The sequence below is a fragment of the Cynocephalus volans genome, chromosome 3, assembly GCF_027409185.1.
Source record: "Cynocephalus volans isolate mCynVol1 chromosome 3, mCynVol1.pri, whole genome shotgun sequence".
Lineage (NCBI taxonomy): Eukaryota > Metazoa > Chordata > Mammalia > Dermoptera > Cynocephalidae > Cynocephalus > Cynocephalus volans.
Window position 1 is genome coordinate 82,555,756 of NC_084462.1, and position 16,847 is coordinate 82,572,602.

General features: G+C 36.1%; 1 protein-coding gene across 5 annotated transcripts in view; it reads left to right on the forward strand.

Moving 5' to 3' along the window:
- The window catches only part of MNS1 (meiosis specific nuclear structural 1), a 131,871-nt gene that overhangs the window by 9,043 nt on the left and 105,981 nt on the right, over positions 1-16,847 (forward strand). For all 5 annotated transcript variants that reach the window (XM_063089082.1, XM_063089080.1, XM_063089081.1 and 2 more), the window contains exons 3-5: positions 2,179-2,306; positions 11,993-12,095; positions 14,306-14,535. In XM_063089082.1, coding sequence (XP_062945152.1) covers positions 2,179-2,306; positions 11,993-12,095; positions 14,306-14,535 — 461 coding nt within the window. The remainder of the gene's footprint in view (positions 1-2,178; positions 2,307-11,992; positions 12,096-14,305; positions 14,536-16,847) is intronic.

The following is a 16,847-nucleotide window of genomic DNA, read 5'->3' on the forward strand; positions in this document are numbered from 1 at the left end:
CTCCCTCCCTCCTTGGCTTGGTAGCCCAGGAGAATTCCAGTTCTTCTAGGTTTTATAGGTGTTCTTTGGTTATGTGAAACCTTTACTAGTTAATATCAAACTTTGTCTCTGGTCTGTGGATATTTTGTTTTTTCTTTCAGTTCTGTGTTGGATTATTTACTATTCCTACCACTTAAACTCTGCACGGGAACTAATTTGTTGTCCTTTGCTTAATTCTACAATGGGGGAACTTCCTGTGGGACCAGCACTTGAGCTCAGTGGTTGAGCTAAATTGCTGCTTTGCTGCTGATATCCTGGGGAAGTCTTGTTGTGCAGCTCAGGTTTTAATGGTTGACTTTATAAGTACTTCCGGCTCTTGTGAGATCTGGTGCACCTGGGTTGTGTAGAAACTCTGGTCTGGGCCTGAGTGTTTTCAGCAAACTGCACCCCTTGCAGTTCAATATTCCTGACCAGTCTTCACTGAGTGGTTCTACACTGATTGGGGAGCAGATCATCTGTCCTTGCTGTGCCCCAGTGTTCTCCTGGTGGGCCCATCTCCCACACCACCTGTGCTGCAAACACTTCCCATGGGATGGGCCATACCCTGGTCCCTTGCAATGGCTCACTGACCTCTGAGTGGCTCATTTTATTTCAGTTGTTGTGGCTCTTCGCTCTTACGTGGGGGCCACCAAGACCCTCTTCACCCCAGCTGCCTCTAAGCAACTCCATCCAAAAGGCACCGCTGCGGCTTTTGCCGGCTCCTGCTCTGTGTGCTCAGCAGCTCCAGCCTTAAAGTGGCTGTGGCACAAAACAGTCGGAGCAGTTTTTTCTTTCTCTTATCATGGCTTCTCCCACCTTCATGCACTCCATAGGTCTTTCCTCCTCTTCCCCTGATCCCTAGTGGCCCCAGCTTGGCTGTAGTTGCTTTTTAATAGTTGTAAATTGGTTGATTTGTGGGAGAGTGATGCTGGCCACCATCTGTTCCACCATCTTTACCAGAAGCCACAACAGTTTATTTGACTGTTCATCTGATGAGGTTTGTCTGGGGTATTTCCAGTATTGGCTCTTTTGAATGAATCTGCTGTAAACAATTGGGTAAAGGTTTTTCAGATAAACTTAAGTTTTCATTTCCATGGGATAAATGCTTAAGAGAACAGTTGCTGAGTTCTGTGGTAATTGCATGTTAGCTTTATAACAGACTACCAAACTGATTTCCAGAGTGGCTGTACCATTTTACATTCCCATCCAACAACGTATGAGTGATGCAGTTTCTTACCAGCATTTGGTGTTAGCACTATTTTTTATTTTGACCATTTTAATAAGTATGTGGTGATATCTCATTGTGATTTTAACTTGTGTTTACTGATGACTAATGATGTTGAACATCTTTTTACGTGTTTATTTTTTCTTAAATATAGAATTTAAGCAAGGCTCTCAATCTTTCCACCATTTTACAGGAAATATAAAATAGAAACAAGTTCAGTGACATCCTGGGGAAACAGTCAAATGCAGAATGTGGGACTTTCTGTGGGACATGTGTACTAATTTCCATAACAGATCAATGGCTTGGGGAAAAAAGTGTGGAGGGATGACTGTTACAGAATATAAAGGAGACTTAAGAGAAATGATAACTAGATGCAATATGTGGACCTTTTTTGCATTTGAACAACAAATATAAAAAAAGCATCTTTGAGACAAGTGGGGAAAATTGAATATGGACAGGGTATTAGGCATTATGAGGGAATTATTGTTAATTTATTTAGACATGTTAGTGGCATGGTTGTTGTGTAAAAAAATTCTTATCAGATAGAGATTCATAGTGAATTATTTACATGATAAATGACTTGATGTCTAGGATTTGTTTTAAAATACTCTAGCAGAAAGATAACAAGGAAAAAAGTCAGATTGGAATGGAGGGGTAGATAAAAATGTTTATAATATTTGAAAAGATGGGTGAGGGTACCTGGGGGTATATTTTAGTATTTTTCTTCTTATTGGTGATATTTACAATTTTCCATGACAAAATGTTTGAAAAAGTATTTATTGAAATAGTATTTTATATTTTCAAGTAAAACAAATATTCTACCAATGCTTTTAAAGAATTTCATTTTCTTTTATAAAACAAATAAATTCAACTTTGATGAAGAAACAGTCTGATTTTGGAGGACTAGTAATGAAGTTATTATCTTTTTTATTCAGGCAGAAGAAAACAAGAGATTGAGGGAACTCCAGCTTGCACAAGAAGAAAAATTAGCTGTGGAATTGGCAAAACTAAAACACGAAAGTCTAAAGGACGAGAAGATGAGGCAACAAGTAAGAGAAAACAGGTATCTTAATTTCTATAAATTTCATTTATTTTGTCTTTATCTCTAAACTTTTACGTAATTCTGAGCACCTGAAAGTGGAATTTTTTTGTTTGTGTCGTTGCACTTAGTTAATATTTTGCCTGGAAATACTTATTGCTTTAAGTCCTATAAATATTCATTTGAGAAAAGAAGTTGTATTCATAGAAGTAAGTGTTAATATTTATAGTGAAAAAGAAATATCAGTCCCTTCTGCTCCTTCCTTTAAACACGAATTTTTAAATGACGTCTTATTATAAAGAATAGACTCATGGAATCCTAGTCTTAAGAGAAACCTTAGGTGATATCTAATTTAATTTTATGCCCCTATATAAAATTTTCTGCAGTATTTCTGGAAGGCGACTGGTCAGCCTGTATTTCAACACCTCTAGTAACTGCAATAGGAACTTTTTTTTCATTTAGCCTCAGCTTTAAATAATCTTTTTTCTCCCTCTACTGTTTTAAAATTAATTTCCCTGTAACTTCCATTTATTTATTTTCTTTAGGACATCCTTTCATGTATATGAACTGACTAAATGTTTTCTTCTGTAAGTTAAAGATCCCTTGTTCCTTCCGTTTTTCCTTATGTAACATGGCTTCAAGCTTATATTCACAACTTGGTTTTCTCCGTAGATATAGCTTAGATAAGTTGTGTTCCTTAACAAAATGTTGCCCCACAATTATGTGTAATACTTCAGGATAGACTGCTGGGTACCCTAAATGGTAGGACTGTTAACCACATTGTTTTAGAATGTATCTTAATGCTGCTTAAGAGCAAATTACTTTTTAGGGACAACCATGTCACTGTTGATCAAAACTCAGGGCCAAGTAAATGCCCATCTTGTACTTATGTAGTTGAATATATTGGAAATTTACTTTGATAATTGTTACATTTTATCTTAATTGAGCAGGACTTCTGTAAAATATTATAGGAACTATGGTTGAGCTTTAGGTGTTTTGAGCCTCATTAAATTACATTTATATGTTTGACAGATGTACCCATGTATATTTTTCTGGGTTCATAACTTTAATAAAATTCCCTAAGAGGTAACTGATCCTTAGAAAAAAATTTAGAATTATTGCTAAAATTTGTATAGTGTTCTACTCTCAAACAATCTTTTCGGAACCTAATTCTCCAGTCATAGTTAGCTGTCACTCATGGTTTTATGACATCTGAAGATGAAATATTTATTTCATCATGTCTTTGTCTTATTCACTGATAATAAGAACTAAATAGAATAACTTTCTACTTCTAGCAGTTGCAGACTAGATGGTTCAGATGAATGTTCCCTCTGAGAACAGAAAGTCTGGAGAAAGTGTAAAAATAAAATCTGGGAGAGGAAGGAAACCAGAATGTGAGCCTGTCATTTGTAGCTGCATTTCCCCTGGAGGTTTCTGCTGATTCCAAAAGTATGTCTGAGAGTTAAGTGAAGTTGGTTGAAAGCATATGGCAATGTGTTTGACAGCATTCTACAACCTGTACACTTGAGATATATGTACACTCAAGTGTATGTTTTACTTCAATAATGAAGAACTTAATTAGATTTTATTAGATAGACATAGATGAAGAGATAATTTGTGAACAGATTAGTTCTTGGAAAATACCAGAATAAGGCTGAAGAAACAAAAGTTTAGAAAAATACAATCAGAACTTGAAAGAAATATGGCTGTGGTAGAAAGTTCTAACAGATGTAAAATTTTAGTCCTTGTAGTAGAGGTGAAAGAGGATGATGCAGAAGCATTATTTGAAGAGATACTTTTTTTTCCAAAAATGGTAAAAGACATAAAGCCACTGATAAGAACATAATAAATAATGAAAACTACACCTATATAATGAAAACTCATCCTAGTCAAACTTTTGAAATCTAACGAATAGAAAATCATAAAAATAATGAAAGCAGTCAGACAAAAAAGACTATTACCATCAAAGAAGCAACAATAAGAAGTGTGACTGATGTGACTAACTTGAATAGAAATTGTGGAAACTAGAAAATAGAGAATTTAAAGAGCTGAAAGAAAATTATAACCCATCCAGAATTGTGTACCTTGTGAAAATTTTCTTCAGACTTAAGGCAAAAGTCATTCAGTTGAGTCATCTTTCAAATAGAGTATGCCGCCTCTCAGCAGTGTCACAATTGCTAAGAGTTTTTTATATTGTGCATCAGGCATGTTAAAATTTTGACTGACATGCAGAGATGGACCATTTTTCAGATTGGTGTATTCATCTGAAAATTGGCAGGTCTAAATTCAGGGAACTGTTTGCTGTAGTGCTTAAAATGTATCCTAAGTAATTCGAAATCTGTATTAAGTTTAGATTTTTTAAATTTAAAAGAAATTTTTTAAATGCAGAGTAAGTTTTACAAATCTATGATGTTTATTTTGAAAATATTTGTTCAGGTTCAGAAATCATGAGACTCTTTTGTTAATTGACTTTTGGACACATTATTTTGTAATCCAAGAAAATACTTATAAGACAATTTAATTTTCTCACTGCATTTAACTAGAGTTGGGAAACTCACTGCTTATATTTAGGAGTCCTATTTTAGTTATGGGACTAACAATAATTATAATTACACAGTTATAATTAATACAAAATTAATAACTGTGTATTAATTACACAGTTAACACACAGCTTTATAAAAGCAAAAACAAGTACCTCATATATAATATGTATTTAAATTCAGCAAAATCTAGCTTAAAGAAGAGACAGAGACAGTTTTCCCTTTTTAATTCTATTGCCGGTTCCTTGCCGATATGTTTTGGACTCACAATCAAGCTGCTAGTTCTTAAAATAAAGTAGATGGATTTTAAAAATGAGCATTAAATAACATTTTCAGACAAACTAGAACAGAGGATTGATCGCTAATAATCCTGCATTCGAGGAAACACTAGCAGTTGTTCTTTAGATAGAAGTGACTAATGATTCCAAGCTTAATTTCAGAACTACAGGAGGTAAATGTGTAATTAATACCTTTAGGTGAAATTAAAGTGTATAAAACATTTTTATTATTTCTTTTGGGATTTAAAATAGGTAAATAATTAAAAGTATAACAGAAGTATGATAGGAAGTGAATAATGAAGTTAAAGTGGTCAAGAATCTTTCATTGTGTAGTAAATAATAATGCAGAAATTTTATTAGACTTGAAACAAAGAAATGTGCTGTAACCCCTGTAATAAAAATTTGGGAAAGAATATATAATTAACAAACTCTAATATAGGAGAGAATGTGATCATAGGGGATGACTCCAAAAAGAGGTTGTGCAGAAAAGAGTTAACATGGTAGGTTTGAAACTGCTATCCTTAGAAAGTCCTGCTTGCAAGTTTGGTCCTTGGCTGGCATCTGGATACTTGGATTTAGAGAATATTCCCACCACCCTAACTGATAAGACAGACTCACTGTGCCTAAACTTTGTGCCTAAACCTAAAACAATATGGTTTATGCTGAACACCTGTTTTCCTTCTTGAGGTCTGGAATTTTGGTATATGCCCCCCAAATTATCTCTAATTAGCTTCCCTGGTAGACAGATTTCACACATGTTATCATAATGCAGTGGTGGGAGAATTAAGTCTGTCCTGCATGACTCCACTGGGAGAGGACTTTAGGAAACTTGCACCTGGTTTCCTCTGGATTTCACCCCCATGAGCCTTTTTTCTTTGCCGATTTTTCTGTGTATCATTTCACTGTAGAAAGTCATAGCTTTGGGTGTGATTATAGCTGAGTCCTGTGAGTTCTCCTAGTAAATCATCTAACCTGAGGGTAGTCTTGGGAACTTCCAATATAGAAGCAAAAAAGAGGGAAAAAGGAACAGATAAGAGGGAGGAAAAATAGAAAGAAGATACTAAGCTTATAAATTTAAACCCAACTATATTAGTAGTTATAGTAAACATATTTGAACCATTTACCAAAATAGATAACATGTTATACCAGAACAAAACCATCAACAGATTGATGATTTAATTCTTATGCAGTATGCTCTCTGGGCATAGTTGGAATTAAACTAGATAACAGTAACAAAAAAATAGACAATCTTTGTATGTTTAGATATTTTAAAATGTGTTTCTAAATAACCCTTGGGCCAAAAAATCATCAACATCGAAATTAGAAAGTGTTTTTAATGGAATGACAATGAAAACGCCACATAGTAAAAGTTGTAGGATTGGAGTGACATAAGCAAAATAGCAGAGTAGGCAGCTCCAAGCTCCTGTCCGCCCACCCCATCCCCACCAGAAACATCAAAAAACAAGCAGGAACTGTTAGAACGAACTCTGGACAACACCCAAAGGTTTACAGCAACCAAGCAAATGCTAAATCAAGAAAAGGGCAATTTAAAAGTGGTAGGAAAGCTTGGTGGTGTTTTTACTTGCTCTTGCCCCATTCCCATCAGCTCAGAGGCAGTCTTGAAAATAGTAGCCCATGTTCACAGTGTGGGACCCTGGTCCTCAGTTTGGGAGGGAGCAGCACAGACCTTATTCACAAATTATTGTGTATATCTGTTCTAACCTACCTCAGGGCTACCTTAACGACTGACACAATGTACTTAACTCGGTTTTACTTGGCTCAGAACTCATTTAGGTCAGAAGAACAAATTGTGTCTCTGATAAGCATTTAATATCCAGAATATACAGGAGTATTTCAAAAAGTTTGTGGAAAAATAGAATTAAAATATAATATGAATCTTCCCGTGAACTTTTTGAAGTACCCTTGTATAAAGAATTCCCACAATTCAACAACTGGAAAAACCCCAATTCAAAAATGGGCAAAGCACTTAAATAGTTCTCCAAAGAAGGTATATAATGGGTAATAAGCACATGAAAAGAAACTCAACATCATTAGTAATTAGAGAAATGCAAATCAAACCACAACAAGATACGATTTCACACCTAATCAGTTATAATAAAAACAATGGAAGATAAGAAGTGTTGGCAAGAAAGTGTAGAAATTGGAATCTTCAGGATGTAAAATGATGCAGGTACTGTAGAAAAAAGTTAAACATAGAGTTAATCATATGACCCAGCAATTTCACTCCCAGGTATATATACAAAACAATCGAATACTGGGACTCAGACAGATATTTGTATGCTAGTGTTCAGTGAAGCATTATTTACGATAGCTAAAAGGTGGAAACAACCTGAGTGTCCATCAGTAGATGAGTGGTAAACAAAATATGGTATATACATACGTACAATGGAATATCATTCACTTATAAAAAGGGGAAGGTCTATTACATGTTACAACAGGAATGAACATTGAAAACATGCCAAGTGAAGTAAGGTAGACACAAATGGACAAATACTGTATAATTTCACTTATATGAACTATCTAGAACAGAGAAATTTACAGAGACAAAAAGTAGATTAGGAATTACCAGGGGCTGAGGAGGGCCAATGGGGAGTCATTACTTAATGGGTGCAGCATTTCTGTTTGGAGTGATGAAAAAGTTTTGGAAATAATGTTGATGGTTGCATAACATTGTGAACGTAATTAACACCAGTTATTAACACTTAAAAATGGTTAAAATGGCAAATTTCTGTTATATATATTTTACCACAATAAAAAAAGTTTTGGAATTAAACAAAAAACATCCCAAAACTTGTGGGATATAGCTAAAGCTGCTCCTCAAGGGTAATTTTTAATCTGAAATGACTATGTTAGAAAAGAAGACTCCATCCAAAGAAAATGAACAGCAAATTCCCTTCTGGAATGTAGAAGAATGTAGGAGGAGGGCAATAATAAAGATGAGAGGAGAAGTGAGTGAGTCAGAATACTAAATAGAATAAACAAAGCCAAGAACTGTGCCTTAAAAAGGCTAATAAAATTGATAACCTCCTGGCAAGAATGATAAAGAGTAAAAGAGAATTCACAAATAACCAGTTATAGGAATAGATAATGGGATATCAGTGTAGATCATACATGTAATGGGTCATAGCAGGATACTGTGAACAGTTTTATACAAATATATTTGAAAATTTAGGTGAAATAGATAAATTCCTAGATAGCACATTTTACCAAACCGACTAGCACAAAAAAGAAATGGGAAGCTAAATGTTCCTACAGCTTTTAAAGATATTGCATCTATAATTTAAACATTGGGGCCTGTTGTCATGAGAGAGATGCACTTGGTGGCTACTGGCGGCCAAGGTAGAGGCAGTGATGCTGGAGTTGGTCAGGAGCAGCAGCAGATTTGGGACTTAAGCAGCTTCTTCCAGGGAAGAGTGCCAGTACAGCTGCTTTCATAACCCAAGATCTTGATCCATTTCCATTGATTGGAGTATCGATGGGCCAACAATCCTCAGACACCTCATTTAGTGCAGACTGCTACCTCCTTGAGGACAAGGAATGGGACTTATTCAGCAAAATTTGACCATCTTATAATTAGGTATTAGAAATAATTATTGTTCCAGACTCAGCTTAAAAATTAGCTTCACAAGGGGCTTCTGGTCAAGATGGCAGAATAGACAGTACCCAGCGTCACTCCCTCGCACAAATCAACCAATTTACAACTATAAAAAAAGCAACAGCCAAGCTGGGGCTACTGGAGCTCAGGGGAAGAGGAGGAGAGACCTACGGAGTGCATGAAGGTGGAAGAAGCCATGATGAGAGAAAGAAAAAACTGCTCTGACCTTTTTGTGCTGCAGCCACTTTAAGGCTGGAGCAGCTGAGCACTTGGAGCAGGAGCTGGCAAAAGCTGCAGCTGTGCCCTTTGGATGAAGTTGCTTGGAGGCGGCAGAGGAGCAGAGGGCCTTGGTGGCCCCCAGGCCAGCAAGACCACTAATAGGGTTCCCATGGGCACACATAGGATCGAGGAGCCACAACAAATGAAAAAAAGCCACTCAGAGGCTGATGAGTCATTGCAAGGGACCGGCGCATGGCCCATCCCATGGGAAGTATTTGCAGCATGGGCAGTGGGGGAGATGGGCCCACTGGGGGAACACTGGGGCACAGTAAGGACAGCTGACCGGCACCCCAATCAGTGAAGGACCACTCAGAGGAGACTGGTCAGCAATATAGAATTGAATGGGGTGCAGTTTGATGAAGACTCAGGCCCAGATCAGAGTTTCTATACAACCCAGGTGTACTGGGTCTCTGGAGAGCCAGAAGTACCTACAAGGTCAATCATTAAAACCTGAGCTGCACAAAAAGCCTTCCCTAGGGAAACAGCAGCAAAGCAGCAATTTAGCTAAACCACACAGTTCAAGTACTGGTTCCCACAGGAAGATCCCCCTTTTTAGAAGTAAGCAAAGGACAAAAAATTAGTTCTGGCCCAGGCACACCGCCAGTGCCTCAGGGCCCACCCAGGGTCCTGAGGCTTGGAGCCAGGGAACAGACCCCCCCCACAACCAGGCACACCGCCAGCACAAAGGAGCATGCCAAAAACATCACCTCCATGTGGGTGGCTCACCACAGCCACCACAATAACCATGGCTGCTGCAAAAGTGGCTAGACGCCACAACCACCATTCAGATGGTCCGCCAGCCACTGGAGTGCATTGACACAGGAGAGTCACCAGCAGAGACCAAAGAAAAGAAGAGGATGTCTCTCCACAGAGCCTATTCCAGAGTGACAGAAGAAGCATCTGTTCTACGATAATATTGGGGGACCTGAACACACCTCTCAGCATTGGATAGATCATCTTGGCAACAAATCAACAGAGCAACCATTACTCTATCAGAAGGAAAGAAGAAATCTAGGGTTATCAGAGGTGGGATGGGGGAGGGAGAGGGGAATAGGGAGAGATTGGACAAGGGGCATAATGAATAAATATGATTTGTAACAATATATATGCTAATAATATTGATTTAATCAACATATGTCAATGTTGAACCCCAAAAATATGTGTAATCAATTATGATTCAATAAAAATTAAAAATAAATAAATAAATAAATAAACAAAATAAACCTTGTCCACAAAGAAACCTACAAGGCTAGGTGAATTTTACCAAACATTCAGGAAGAAGTAATATTAATCTTACATAGTTCTGCAGAACAGAAAAAGAGGAAATACGTCCCAATTTATTTTAATCAGATCAGTACCTAAATAGGATATTATGAGAAAATTATAGAGTAGTATTTCTCATGAATTAGCTACTATAATTCGAAATATTATATTAGTGGTGTATGAGAAAGATAATACATCCTGACCAGATTTAATTCTGGAGTGCAAGATTGGTTTAACATTAAAAAAAATCAATAAATTCAGTCCAGTAAAGGAATTATATTAGCAGAAAAAGCTAGTTGATAGGAATCAACATCACTCTATGATTTTTAAAAAGTTTAGCAAACTAGGAATAAAAGAAAACTGACAGCAATGTCATACTTAATGGCTGCTGTGGTCTGATATTTGTCCTCTCCAAAGCTAATGTGGGAGCTTGGTTCCCAATGTGGCAGTGTTGAAAGGTGGGACTTTTAAGAGGTGCTAGGATTGCGAGTAATGTGCTCTCATGAATGGATTAGTCCATTCATGGAGTAATGGGTTGTTTAATGGATTATCATGGGTGTGTACTGGTGGCATTATAAAGAAAGCAAGTGAGTGTGTTAATAAGCACTTTCACCCAGCCCTCATTGTGTGGTACCTTGCGTCTTCATGGGTCTGTAGATAGTTCCCGCCAAGAAGGAGGCATTAACCAGATGTGCTCCCTGTATCTTGGACATCCCAGCCTCTAAAACTATGAGAAATAAATTTCATCTCTTTATAAATTACATGGTTTCAGGTGCTCAATTATAAACAACAGAAAATGGACTATGAGAAGACAGGGATGTCTGATGTAAGCATTTCTATTCATTATTGTAGTGGACTTACAGACCAGTGTAACAAGGCAAGAAGAAGAAATGACAGGAGTTAGGATTGGCAGTAAAGGAATAAAACTTTCATTATTCACACATGATATGATTTTCTATATAGAAAGTCCAAAAAAATTACAGATCAGACTCAATAAGTAAATTTAGTGGTATTGTTGGAGATGATGTCAGTATATAAACATTAGTTATACTTCTGTAAATTAGCAACATTTAGAAAATGAAATTTCAAAAGTGATAATCTGTGCAAGAATATGAAAGATAAATACCTAACGAAGTGTATAAAACTACTACAACCAAAACAAAACAAATGTAAACCACTATTGATAGACTTTAAAAAACTTAAATAATTGGAGGGCTGTATACCATGTTAATAGAATTGAAGATTTAGTATTATACAGATGTCAATACTCTCCAGATTGATTTATGAATTCATTACAATCCTAATCAGAGTTCTAGCCAGTTGTTTATTGTGAAGTTTGACAATCTGATTCTAAAATGTATGTAGAAATGCATAGTACCAGCAATGGCTAAGACAGTCTTTAAGAAGACGATCAAAACTGGAGATGACTTCTCCAGGATATGAAGACTTATTATAATCTCCATAGTTAAGTTAGTGTGGTATTTGCACAGCATAAACGAATAAATGAGTGTAATAGAATAGAGCAGTCTTTCTCAACTAGAAACTTTAAGCCGTAATGCCCTAAGGCTTCCACTAAATGTAATGAATTAACTTATCTTTCCTGTGGATCTAAAATGATACCAGCTGTATATCATCTTTGAGAAAATTAAAATTAAAAATTAAGCTTCAGTTTTCTCTGAAGCTTAATTCTCTAATGCTCCTCAAATTTAAATTTGTCTTTTTTTTCTCCTACAGTATTGAGCTCAGAGAATTAGAGAAGAAATTAAAAGCAGCTTACATGAATAAAGAAAGGGCGGCTCAGATTGCTGAAAGGGATGCCATTAAATATGAGCAAATGGTAATCATGTTTCTGGTCATTATTTTTTTTAAATGTTTTTAGCTTCATTTAGGAAACCAAAAACAGACCAGTTTTTTGAAAATTGTTGTGTTCTATAAAGAATTACACTACTTGATTTCTCATATACTTGTATAATTTTAAGGTATAGAAAATCTTGGATGATTTAATATGGAAACTTGTTTAATATTAGAGCCTTTCAGAGGCACAGGCTGCTGCTTAGAATGCACAACTATATTCAGTAACTACCAACATTCTTTATGGTTTGGTTTATAACTGATTATTCTTTGACAAATCAGTATAGTTCAAATTGCTAGCATAAATTTCTTTTAGAATGTTATTAAATTTTTTATTTTTTATGTTTTTAAAAATAAACCATTTTATAATTTTATGTAGGAAACATTCCTGTTTTATAAAAGCTATCTCTTGTTCTTGTGTTTCTATTTTTATCACCTTTTCTAACTTGTGACATGCTACCAAGTTCAGGGCAAAAGTTACTCTTGGGCAAAGGAGTGTCAGATATACTCACCAGTATTGTTATACAGTATAAATATGATATAGGATTTATTGAATTGCCACTTAAAAGCAGGTTGCACATCATCACTTAAGCTCTCATTTATCACACAGAAAGGCCAGACAATTATGTATGAAGGTACTGTGTATATCAGCATAAACATATATTCACACATACATGCAATTATACGTGTGATATCAAGATACTTAAACAGTACAGTGCAATATGGGTATCAATTAAGAACAGCACCAAGGTCAAGGATTCAGATTCCCATACCTGCCAGCCACCAAAAAAAAAAAAAAAAAAAAAGAATAGCTGCTGTCCATAGAAGACATGTGAGTGTCGGGTTATATAGAATATGTTGGGAGAGTTATACAGCATGCTGTTAACAGTGATAACCTAGATTTGGAAGGTCTTAGGAAATGGTGGGGAGATTTCATTTCCCCACCTAGTTCTATCCTTTCAAAGATAAAGAACACGAACATGTACTGTTTGTCCAGTGGCTTGCAGTTTTAGTTATCCTTATAGTTGATGTTACTCAAGGCAGTTACCAACATTTTAATCTGACTCCTAAAAGAATTGCTGCTGTTTTCTAAATAAAAATTGATCCACAAAATTGAAGTTGAATACTCCTACACTAGGTGTCAGGATATCTAGGTGCTACTTTTGGCTGTCTCTCTGACCCTTAGGTTTCTTATATGTAAAATGAGAACATTGTATTTCTATAAGTGTGTGGTAATTTATACATATTTTTTCATCTCATTTGTTTTTATAAAGAACTTAGTACAACATGTGCAAAGAAAAGATAAGCAGAGAAGAATTTTGGTCAAGTCATATTAACAGGCATCAATTACATCAGGAGTGACATTTAGCATTCATATTTTAATCTGTTTCTTCTTTATATTTGATGCTGCTAACCATTCCAGCATTTGGGATGTGATCATAAAGGTAATGAATAATTTAAAAAGTTGCCCCAATATATTTAATTTAAAACTTATTTTGTTAAATGATTTGAAAATACTCAAAAAAAAATAAGGGATTTAACCTGTCTAAAAAGAAAGATTGTCTCTAACTCAGCAGAAATGGTCTTGAGTGAGTGAATTAAAAACTGCAGAAAACTGGCACAGTAACACATGTGATTCTTTTAAGGTAAAGGTATTACAAAGGACCTTTAAAAAATGAGAAAGGGAAACTTCAAGGGCCAGTGGCAGGAAAGAAAGTTTAGGCTTGGAGAAACTTAAGAGTTGCTTAGCGCCATTTAATAGCAGATCTGTATAAAAGAGACTGTGCCATCTTTACTCTAAATTGTAGCTGATAAATGGTGGAGCTAGAAACTGTGAAAATTGCCTAGATTAACTTATAAATAGAAGAAAAAGATTACTACTGCTTTGGCAGTTTAAAAAGTTATTAATAAAGTACTTATAATTTTGCTTACTGTTTTTCAAAGTGAAGTTATTAATTATCCTTATCAGGTATTGCACTGAGATTGCTACTCAAGGGAAACGAAAGCCTCTTTAGGGTCTAACTCATCATTCAAACCCTTGCAATAACAATGACTTACTTTGCTTTTTACCTAGACAGATGAAAATATTTATTTTATGTAACAGGCTTTATAATATTCAATTACATATGTTTAAAATATTCTATCACACTGTGCTCAGATTTGAAAATGGAAAGATGAATTTTGTTTCAATAACAGAAACGTGATGCTGAAATAGCCAAAACCATGATGGAAGAACATGAGAGAATAATAAAGGAAGAGAATGCTGCAGAAGACAAACGAAACAAAGTAAAAGCACAGTACTATCTTGACTTAGAGAAACAACTTGAAGAACAAGAAAAAAAAAAGCAGGAAGCTTATGAACAGTCGCTGAAAGAGAAACTCATGATTGATGAAATTGTTAGGAAAATCTGTGAAGAAGATCAATTGTAAGTTTATCCTAAGTTTCTTACATGCCTAAACATTTACTTTAGATCTATCATAGTTTTGTTGTGAAGAGAGAAAGCACCAAGAACAGTGCCTGATACATAGTAAATGCTCAATAAGTGTTATCTAAGGTCACATAAATTGAAACCAACTCTTTTCCATCTTTGTTAGCATGATAATTAATAGATTAATGATCTGATAATAAATACTTATTAAGCGACTGAGTGACCTAAACGTTTGTTTTTCTTAAATACGCCTACATCATAGAAAGCATGTTTTCTGATGAATTTCCTTGGCAGACAGCTTTAGAGTGCCACAAGGCTTATGTTAACAGGTTGTAGACTTTCTGAAATGGGATGCATAAAACTTCGTAAATAGGTTAGAGGAGAGACATAGTACAGGTTGAGTTTCCCTTTCTGAAATGCTTGGGACCAGAAGTGTTTTGAGTTTCAGATTTGTTTGGATTTTGGAATATTTGCATTACATATACTTACCAGTTCAGTATCCCTAATCCAAAAATTTGAAATCCAGAATGGTCCAATGAGCATTTCTTTTCAGCATCATGTCAGTGCTCAAAAAGTTTCAGATTTTGGAGCATTTTGGATTGTGTATGTTTGGATTAGGGATACTCAACCTGGGTATTTTACCCAAAGAAAATTTATACCTGATGAGTGAGTAGGAAAATACACCAAGAAGAGACACCAGCTGGGTGTCTTCCAATTCAGTTCCAGGACTATCTACCTGGAAATTGTGTCGGATCCCACAAATTGAGGGCTCAATCCCCAAGACAGCCCCACCTCAACACACTTCTAATGCCAGTCACAAACCGAAGGTTGTTCTACCTTGGCTTCTGACTGACTGGCTATAAATTGGGGTTTCCGTGGTTAATTTGCTGAGCAGCTCATGGAACTCAGAGAAACTGACTAACATTTACTTGTTTATTAGAAAGGATATTGTAAAGGATACAGATAAACAGCCAGATGAAAAGATACATAGGGTGAGTTTTGGAAGGATCCTAAGGCGCAAGAGCTTCTGTCCCCGTGGAGTTGGGGCTTGCTACCCTCCCAGCAAGTAGAGGCAAACCCCCCCCCAGGTGTGTACTATCCAGTAGCTCTCCGAACTCATGTCTCCTGGGTTTTTATGGAGGCTTCATTACATAGGCATGAGTGACTAAATCATTGGCCATTGGTGATCAACTGAACCTTCAGTCCCTCTCCCCACCCCAGAGGTTGCAGGGTGGGACTGAAAATCTTGCCTTGGTCTTTCCTGTGACCAGCCTCCATCCTGAAACTACCTAGGGACTGCCAGCCATCAGTCAACTTATTAGCATACAAAAAGACAGCACTTTGGATATTCTAAGTATTGTAGGAGTTGTGTGCCAGGAAAGGTGATGATGACCAGATGTATATTTCACAGTACCACACCTGGCATTTATATTGTTTATTTTTATTTTTAATTTTTAATTTTTTATTGAAATGTATTGATTATACATAATTGTGGGGTACAGAGTTGAACATCAATACATGTATACAATATGTGATGATCAAATCAGGGTACTTAGCATATTCATCATTACAAAACTTAATCATTTCTTTGTAATGAGGACATTTGATATCCAGTCTTTTAGCCATTTGATAACATGCAGTAAATTATTGTTAATTATAGATGTCTAGCTCAACTGTATACTAATAGAACTTATTTTTCCTGTCTAGCTGTTTTGTGTCCATTAACCGACCTCTCACTATTGCCCCTCCCCTTCCCCTTTCTTGCTTCTACTAACCAAAGTTCTGCTCTGTCCTTCTGAAAGTTCAACTTATTAATATTGTGTTTGTTTGTTTCTTTCTCCCACTTATGAGTGAGGACATGCAGTATTTCTCTTTCTGTTCCCTGGCTTATTTCACTTAACATAATTTTCTCCAAGCTCATCCATGCTGTTGCAAATGGCAGAATTTCATTCTTTTTTCCTGGCTGAGTAGTATTCCATTGTGTATATATACCACATTTTCTTTAACCAGTCATCCATTGATGGACATTTAGGTTGTTTCCATGTCTTGGCTATTGTAAACAGAGCTGAGATAAACATGGGAGTGCAGGCATCCCTTTGACATGATGATTTCCATTCCTCTGGGTACATACCCAACAGTGGGATTGCTGGATCATATGGTAGTTCTGTCTGTAGTTGTTTGAGAAACCTCCATACCATTTTCCATAGCAGTTGCACTAATTTATAGTCCCACCAATAGCATATAAGGGCTTCCCCTTTCTGTGCATCCTTGCCAGCAGTTGTTATTTCCTGGGGGTTTTTTTTCTTTTT